Consider the following 8,805-nt stretch of genomic DNA (forward strand, 5'->3'; position numbering starts at 1 on the left):
TGAATGGTTAGGATTGTCCAAGTACCAGGGAAGCTGTTTAGAAAACAGCCCTATTGGTTTATGTATGACTATTGATTGTAAAAAAAGGACATTGTAGATGAAATATTTCTTTTTTCCTTTTTCAAGACAAGTTGCTTAGCCAGTTGATTTCTATTTGTCTGATCCTTCAATTCTATTTGCACTGATCTGATTATGTTTTTCCCTTTTCAGGTTGAGTTGGTGAGCAGTTGATTTTTGCTTGTGTTAGCATCCCCATGCACTTCTGCAGCAACTAAGTGGCAGGTAAGCATTCCTATAAAGAGAAACAGAAAGCCATCGCCAAGGATCTTTTCTTGCAATGGATGCACCCGAACCCAGTCGGAGTTACATGAAACGGGATCTTGAGGAGAGTTTGGAACCGAAGGCTGACAGGATTGAAGACGAGGATGACTGGGAGGGTGTTGATAAGAGGAAGCACCGTTCAAGCAAGTCCAAAAAGCATAACAGTGTAGACGAAACAGAAGAATGGGATAGTGGTGGAAAGAGGAAGAGTTCCGGGGACAGAAATGATGGTAAAAAGAAGTCAGGTGGCTCCAGCAGAGCAGGCAGCGGTGATGAGGAAGATTATGACACAAGAAAGGAATTGCGTGTTAAGCTGGCGAAGAAAAATCATGATGAGAAAAGTGAGAGGAAATCAAGTAGTGGGTATACAGATAGGGAGTTAGAAAGCAGCAGAAAGAGTGGCAGAGATGTTGTAGAGAGTAAAGGGTATGATCACACTGATGAAAATGAGAGGGGCTCATCAAGGAAAGCAAGCATAAAGCCTTCTTCACATGAAACTCCTCAGAGCAAAGCAAGAAGCAAGGTTGACAATCCCCATGAACGCGACCTTGAAAAGGCACAGGATAGAGATTTCAGGTATTCAGAAAGGAAGGAGAGTGGCAGAGAGAAAGGTCATGGAACCCGTGAGCAGGAAAGAAATCCACGGAGAAGATGGGATGAGCCGGACTCTGTCAGAAAGGTGGATGATAGTAGCTATTTAGATAAGGGTGATTCAAGGAGTGGAAAGACTTCTGATCATAAGCATGGGTCTTCCAGGGAGAGAACAACCGATGTGAGAATCGAATCTGGCGAGAGCAAAAGCAGGCCTGTGGATCTAAACATGGACAAAAATCTCAGATCCAGCAGCAGGGAAGAGAAAAGGGCTGATGGAGAGAGGAATAAGAGCAGAGGCAGGTCGGAGGCTCGAGAAGAAGATGGTAGAGCAGTTACCATCACTTGTGAGGAGAGATCAGATGGTGTTAGAGATGATAAACAGAGGAGAGTCAGAGAGAAATTGGGTGGGTCAGGGGAGGATGTTGAACCTGTCACCAATAGGATGAGCTCTAGAGTCCACGAGGAGAAAAATGAGAAGCATCGACAACAACACAGCAGCCGTGATGGTGCAGAAAGTAGGGAGAGGTCTGTTAATACAGATGAAGATAGGCATGCACGTCTGAGGGATAGAAGTGGGAGAGAATTAAGACGCACTAACAGGTCTCGAAGCCCTGAGAGAAGTGCCAGACGTTGCCAAGAGTCAGATGAATTTGATCGGGGGTTCTCTGAATCTGACAATGAACGAAGCATTAGCCACAAGGGGAAGGAGAGGGAAAAGGAATCTTACAGAGATGATAGATCCAAAGGCAGAGATAGATGCTGGAATGACAGGAATAGGGATCGGGAAGGTTCTAGAGATAATTGGAAGAAAGGACATCAAAGCAGGCGTGACAAAGAGACGAAAGATGGGGATGGTGATTTTGACTACGACAAGGAATGGGACTCACAAAGGCGTGAGCGGGAGAGGATGGACCCTGACAAGCTTCATGGTCGGCATGAGTATAGGAAAGATAGAGGCAGGACTGAAGGTGCCAAAACGCCATCAAGTTTTGGAGCTACAAATGATAAATCTGATACAATAGAGATCAGACCGAAGTCGCTTGATTATGGAAGAGAAGAATCTGGATCCACGTTTGCTGTTAGGAGCACCGAAATGGCAGTGCACCAGAATTTTCCGATGGGCACAAGTGATGAGGAATGGGGATATTTGCCTGAGGACAGGGTGAGAAAGGCAGATATCTATGGCCCTGGTGATGAGCTGCAGGAAAGATATCCGGAAGATGATTCAGATCAAACTATGGGAATGAGTTTAGATAGAAATAATTTTGACATGCAGGGTGCAAAAGGCAGAGTGCCTAAAGGGGCAATGAATTCTAATCGTATTGGTGCAGGCCAGACTTCTAGTAATGGTTCACAGCCTCCGTTTGGAAATAACCTGGGACTGGGGTCTTCCAATAGAGCTGTTCCTCAAGGATCTAAAGGGGGTAGTAGGCTTGGGAGAGGAGGAAGAGGAAGGCTTCCAGGGAGGGATGGACAGCGGGCTGGAATCCCACTTCCTATGATGGGACCTCCCTTTGGTCATCTTAGCTTGCCAGCAGGACCCATGCAGCCAATCGGCCCAAATATGTCCCCAGCTCCAGGTCCACCCATTGGCCCTGGTGTTTTCATTCCGTCATTTGCAGCTCCAATTGTTTGGCCAGGAGCTCGAGGTGTTGATATGAATATGTTAGGTGTCCCACCTGGTCTTTCTCTTCCTCCACCTGGGCCGTCAGGACCTAGATTTGTGCCTAACATGGGAACTGGACCAAACCCTGCAATGTATTTCAATCAACCAGGCCCTGGAAGAGGAATTTCTCCCAACATGTCTGCTCCTGGTTTTACATCCATGGGACCAGCAGGACGCGGGATGCCACATGATAAAACTCCCATGGGTTGGGGCCCTCCTAGAATTAATGGCCCCCCTGGTAAAGCTCCTTCGAGAGGAGAGCAAAATGACTACTCTCAAAATTTTGTTGACACTGGTATGCGGCCTCAGAATTTCATCAGGGAGCTGGAGCTCACTAGTGTTGTGGAGGACTACCCAAAGCTGAGGGAACTTATCCAGAAGAAAGATGAGATTGTGGCTAAATCTGCGTCCCCACCCATGTATTACAAGTGTGATCTCCGTGAGCATGTGCTGTCCCCTGAGTTCTTTAGCACCAAGTTTGATGTCATTCTCGTCGATCCTCCTTGGGAGGAATATGTTCATCGGGCTCCTGGTGTTGCTGATCATATGGAGTACTGGACATTTGAAGAAATACAAAATCTTAAGATTGAGGTTTGCTGTTTTCTTTTATGCTGTGCTATTTTCATGGCATGTGATACTACTTTCATGTCTTGGTGCATGATAACACTATAATTCCTCTCAGCCTTACTCAAAATTGTGATATTTGTTTGTTGAGTTTTTCTATCCAAATATGCAGCATTCATAACCAATTCACTAATTGTGCTCGTGATTTGTTCTCTGGATTTCAAGTCTTACCATTACATTTTGTTTCCAGGCAATTGCCGACACTCCTTCATTTATCTTCCTTTGGGTTGGTGATGGTATGGGTCTTGAGCAGGGCCGCCAGTGTCTAAAGAAGGTGAGTAGGCTGAGTTTGAGAGGAAGTACTATTTCACTAGCATCGGAGTTGTTGGGCACTGATGGTCTTTATCAAGTCAAGCAGCTGCTCTGCTAGAATAAGATAACAGTTTTTGTACAGTGACTTATCTGTTTATTCTTCGTCCAAGATGGATCTCTGTTTGGTCGTCTGGTAATTTTCTCATACTGTTTTTGTAGTGGGGCTTTCGGAGGTGCGAGGATATATGTTGGGTGAAGACTAACAAATCAAGTGCAACTCCAGGCTTGCGTCATGATTCTCACACTTTGTTTCAGCACTCAAAGGTCGGTGATAGCTTTCAGCCAGCTTGTTTATGAAAAATAGATGAAGGATCAGTCAACTTTTCTGAATCATCAATGTTTCACTAGTTTCATGTTTTATTTATTTAATTTTTTATTTTTAAAAATTTTTTTACGCTACCAAAATAGTTTTCTATGTATTTCCTTTTTTATTGGTAAGTAAATTTCCTGCTTTCTGAAATATATTAATTGCCTTATTATGCCAAGTAGGAACACTGCTTGATGGGCATAAAAGGAACTGTTCGACGTAGCACTGATGGTCATATCATCCATGCAAACATTGACACAGATATAGTTATTGCCGAAGAACCTCCCTATGGTCAGTATTTCCGGTTTCCTAGAATTCTCACTACTTTTGAATCTGAGCATTTCCTTACCTGCAAAACTGGATGTACACACACTATAAAACATGTCCTGTGCATGCATCTGTACATTTGGTTTATGCATGCATAAACCCCTCATGTAATATGCTCATGCATGGGTACCATGGTGCTGCAACATTATTTTTTTAGTAATGATCTTATAAGCATCTCTTGTGCATGTATTTTGCATGCAAACGTTTGCCTGGCCATATAATTCAGGCCAACATCCTATGCATCAACAATACCTAAATTGCCAACCCCCCTATGTGTTCCATTCCGAGTCCTGCAATCTGGATTATGGATCATTTGCAATCTGGATCACTATTTTTAGCGACCCAAGCATTATGGTTCTACTGGCTAAAGTGTCTCTTATGGTTTCATGGTAGCGTGACTCTGCACATATCTCTTTTATTCGAGGCGATCTTGATTTTTGATTGAGGTGGAATTTAATCATCAATCTGGTAGGAATTTCATGCATTTCCCTAGTTGTCTTTGGTGCCACATGAAAGGTGGCAGACTTAGCATTGTGCCTAGAACCTTGGCACTTGAGGTTTACACTGTCCCCTGTACTGCTTGGAAAACATGGTCAGTTTCGAGGTTGAGTAAAACATGTTTTAGGGGTTCATTCAACTAAAATATTAGCATTGAGCATTGGGTACTTCCTCGATATATGAATTGTTTGAAGTATTAATGTATATTGACGGTTTGTGCCCTTTCATTGTTGGGACCTCCTGTGGACAGGCTGTATATCAAAAGTTACATGGTTGACTTTTCTTAGTTGACCAATTGGAGATTCTCAATAATTACAGGTGGGAGGCTAGGTGAGATCCTAATCATTGGCTAGGATCATCTGACTATTGTGTTATATGGCATATTCATTGCTGGATACACCAGATGAACCATCTGACTCTTGTACATGTGTGCCATGTGTGTGGATATTTACCGCTTGATAACTAACTAAAATATTAGCATGGAGCATTGGGTACTTCCTCATAATATGTAATCATTTGAAGTATTCATGTATATTGATGGTTTGTGCTTATCATGGCTGCTTCTAAATAAATTTCACATGTTCCCTCATTTTGTTTTAATTTGTCTATTTATCTTTCTTACTTCACAGTGTTTTTATTTTAAAGGAAATTAGAGACAATTATTGAGAGACCATCTGCTTCTGCTTTCCAAAACACTGTTTATGACACATTCATATGCCCTACCTAATTTCCCAGCCTTAAACAAATAGGCAGAAACCTTTCCCAAATGATTGAAACCACCTCTCACATCACAAAAGAGGGAGGGAGCATGTGTCACCCCATGGGGGGCCTACATGCAGAGATGGTTTGATGGTAGGAACCATTCATCCTCTGGATGCTCTTTTGAATGACATATGGATCAGTAGTCACCCTGAAAGGATGATCTTGACCATTGATTTGTGGAGTTCAACATTGGGCAATTGAAAATTCTTGTTTGGCGATCCACAGTTTGATTGCTGTGGTCTGTGTGAGTCCACGCAGTGTTGATTGCTGCGCGCTGTCTAGAGGCCCAGAACATGAACACCCAACCATCATCAGGTCTCTGAACTTTTGGGCCCCAATGCGGGTACACATGCTGGTGATCTTAGGTAGTGACATGGCCTGAAACACACTACTGAGAAATCTAATGGTTTCAGTGACAAGATTTGATATCTTGACATAGTCTCTGATTTTTTATTACAAGTCATTGTGGTTTCTGAAACTTGTGGCTGATTGCAATCTCAGGTTCAACCAGGAAGCCTGAAGATCTGTATCGCATAATCGAGCATTTCTCCCTTGGGCGGAGGAGGCTTGAGCTGTTTGGTGAGGACCATAACATCCGTTCTGGTTGGCTAACTGTCGGAAAAGGGTTATCGTCGTCTAATTTCAATGCTGAGGTACAACAATCATTGTCAAACCTTATACCTCTTCCTACTGATTTAGGAAAGTTAAATTTATATGGGGGATTGAAGTGCTGTCACCACCGTACAAACTGCAAGTGATTATATAGTAGCCCATCAGTACCAAAACTTTAATTGATTGGTTAATCCTGACAATCAGATTGTTTTGGGTTCGCTGTAATTGAACCAGAACCACTGCTCATTCTTTTTTATCAAAATTGAGGGAGCTGTCCACTTGCCGTCAGTAATCTGATGGCTTTGATAGTATGCTTACCTTAATACGTGCACCACTGCAGCTTACCTCTGAATTCTGATATGCAAAGATTCTGTTCTGAACAATTCTGATTGTGTTCAAATTTACAGGCATATGTGAGGAATTTTTCTGACAAGGAAGGGAAGGTTTGGCAGGGAGGCGGTGGCCGGAACCCGCCACCAGATGCGCCCCATCTTGTGTTGACAACTCCCGAGATCGAGAGCCTCCGACCCAAGTCACCCCCGCAGAAGAACCAGCAGCAGCAATCCACATCCCTCTCCCTAATGACAGCTAACTCCAGCAACAAGAGGCCCACTATAAACTCCCCGCAGAACCCGACGGGTGCATCCCCTCACGGTTTGAACCAAGAGGCATCCAGTTCAAACCCTCCAACTCCTGTTCCATGGGCTTCCCCGTTGGGCGGTTCGAAGGGACCAGAGGTGGGAAACATGGGTTCGGATGATAGGCTTTTGGATGGGTATGGAGCCAATGCTTCTTGTGCACAAGCAAGCGGGGACCATTTGGATTTTGAGGCGCAGAGGGCCGTCAATTTGCTGTAATTGAATCCGGCTTTGGAACTTGTTGCCTGTAATTCCAATTTTTTTTTTTTTTTTTTTTTTTGTATAAATGCCTTCTTAAAATGTCTCAAAATTCCAACCAGTTGGACATAAGTTACCATCCAATAGGCCGATAATTTCCAAACTTACATGTGGTTATGATACCCAACTCTACTAATGGGTTGTCTACATCATTAGGATCTCCTTGTGCAAAAACCAGCCAAATCCACTTATTGAGTTGGCCACAATTGCATTTTGTTATTTATCAATGGCTTATATTGTTTTCTATGGTTAGCCCCACCTGATGAATCCATGTGGCTGAGTTTTGCTCAAGGTGATCCTTACAGTGGGGCCAACATATTGGAAGAGTTGGATGGGGGCACCAATAGCTACTGAAACAGATATTACATTTGCTCTTTTAGATTGAGAATAATATCTGTGGTTACTGCTGTTCCTGGCACATGATAGGTCGGAAATTATTCACTGGGTGGAACCTTTGAACCATCCATCCATCTGATCCGTCGTAGGGTTGTTAATGTTCAAAATTGAATTTTGAACGGGCTGCCGTGAACAATTCAAAATCCAGGTCGAAGCCAGCTCCAGACCCAGCCGTTGACAACCCTTATAGGTTGGTGTTTTACCAATTGCATTCAGGCTGTTGGTCATGGTTTCTTTTCAATGGCTCCATTCATGGGTCAATAATTGGATGGCTAGGATTTAAAGGTGGTAATGGGTGGGGTTTGGACCTCAAAAGGACGAATATTATTGTGTTCTAACAGCGGCAGATCAAACAAGAACTTGATGAGTGAAATCCGCTTATGAAAAAAAAAGAGAGATTTTCAATTCTGAAGGGCAGAATCCGACGGATCCGATCCGGGTCGGATCGAGTAGGCCCACTCAGATCTAACCATAAATCGAGTCGAGTTCGGATCAATGGCCAATCCGGACCGATCGGAAAATGTTCATTCAACATTGTTTCCTGTAATGTTGTCCACATGAGATTGAGATATACTTCATTTTTGGTTTAATACCGAAGAATAATCTAGAAAAATAGATGGACGACATGGATGAAATAAATACATCATGATGGGGTCCACAGAGCACTCACTGGCGGCAGGGGAGTAGCCAATCCGTCTTCTCAAGCTCATGGCTCAAGGTGCATCTAGCCTGACACAAGAAAAGAGAGGAGATTAGGAAGCGGATTGGCAGGTGTATGGTGTCCCACCGGTGTATTGACATCAGCAAGTTCTGTGGGTCCCATCATGAGGTATGTGTTATATCCAAACCATCTATCCATTTGGTGGGCTTGTCTTAAGGCTTGAACCGAAAAATAAGACAGATCTAAAAATCAAGTGGACCACACTGCAAAAAGCAGTTGGGTTGAACGTATACCATTGAAACTCTTTTAGGGGTCACAGAAGTTTCACCATTGAAACTCTTTTAGGGGTCACAGAAGTTTCAGATCAATATGAAATTTGTGTTTCCTCTTCATCCATATAGTTGTGACCTTATTAACAGATTGGATGGAAAAATAAATGTTATGGTGGGCCCTAAAAATTTGTTGAAAATCATTAAAAAAAAAAAATTTTCTAAAAAATAAAATAAAAATTAAAACAAAAGCGATCCGAGCCATACCCAACCTGATCCGACTTGGTTTCCCTGACCGAGTCGAACTCGATTCGGGTCAGGCCAGGAGCACAACGAATCGGATTGAGTCAGAGGACCCGGACTCGATCTCGGATTGGATCGATTTTCGATCATTGCATTGAAAATTTCGGACCGAGTTGAGTTGGACCTAATCCAATCCGACTTAACTCGATGCCCACCTTTAGTTTAGAATGGCTTGACTGTCATTTTCCACAGACGGCGTCAAACTGTTGATGTTAAAATCTGGTACCATTGTGTACCTGCAAAACCAAAAAACGATG

The 8,805-nt window shown here is 43.2% G+C and overlaps 2 protein-coding genes across 4 annotated transcripts in view; both read left to right on the forward strand.

Moving 5' to 3' along the window:
- LOC131244054 (receptor-like protein EIX2) overlaps positions 1 to 215 on the forward strand; it is a 26,647-nt gene extending 26,432 nt beyond the window's left edge. Inside the window, exon 3 of the mRNA XM_058243721.1 lies at positions 211 to 215. Coding sequence (XP_058099704.1) covers positions 211 to 215 — 5 coding nt within the window. The remainder of the gene's footprint in view (positions 1 to 210) is intronic.
- The window catches only part of LOC131240500 (N6-adenosine-methyltransferase non-catalytic subunit MTB), a 66,053-nt gene extending 59,117 nt beyond the window's left edge, over positions 1 to 6,936 (forward strand). For 2 of the 3 annotated variants that reach the window (XM_058238776.1, XM_058238767.1), the window contains 6 exons: positions 211 to 3,172; positions 3,396 to 3,479; positions 3,677 to 3,781; positions 4,007 to 4,115; positions 5,913 to 6,064; positions 6,431 to 6,936. In XM_058238776.1, coding sequence (XP_058094759.1) covers positions 338 to 3,172; positions 3,396 to 3,479; positions 3,677 to 3,781; positions 4,007 to 4,115; positions 5,913 to 6,064; positions 6,431 to 6,880 — 3,735 coding nt within the window. In that variant the 5' untranslated portion in view covers positions 211 to 337 and the 3' untranslated portion in view covers positions 6,881 to 6,936. The remainder of the gene's footprint in view (positions 1 to 210; positions 3,173 to 3,395; positions 3,480 to 3,676; positions 3,782 to 4,006; positions 4,116 to 5,912; positions 6,065 to 6,430) is intronic. The other variant, XM_058238782.1, reaches the window with a different exon arrangement.
- The last annotated feature ends 1,869 nt before the right edge of the window (positions 6,937 to 8,805 follow it).

This window comes from Magnolia sinica, chromosome 1 (assembly GCF_029962835.1).
Source record: "Magnolia sinica isolate HGM2019 chromosome 1, MsV1, whole genome shotgun sequence".
NCBI lineage: Eukaryota > Viridiplantae > Streptophyta > Magnoliopsida > Magnoliales > Magnoliaceae > Magnolia > Magnolia sinica.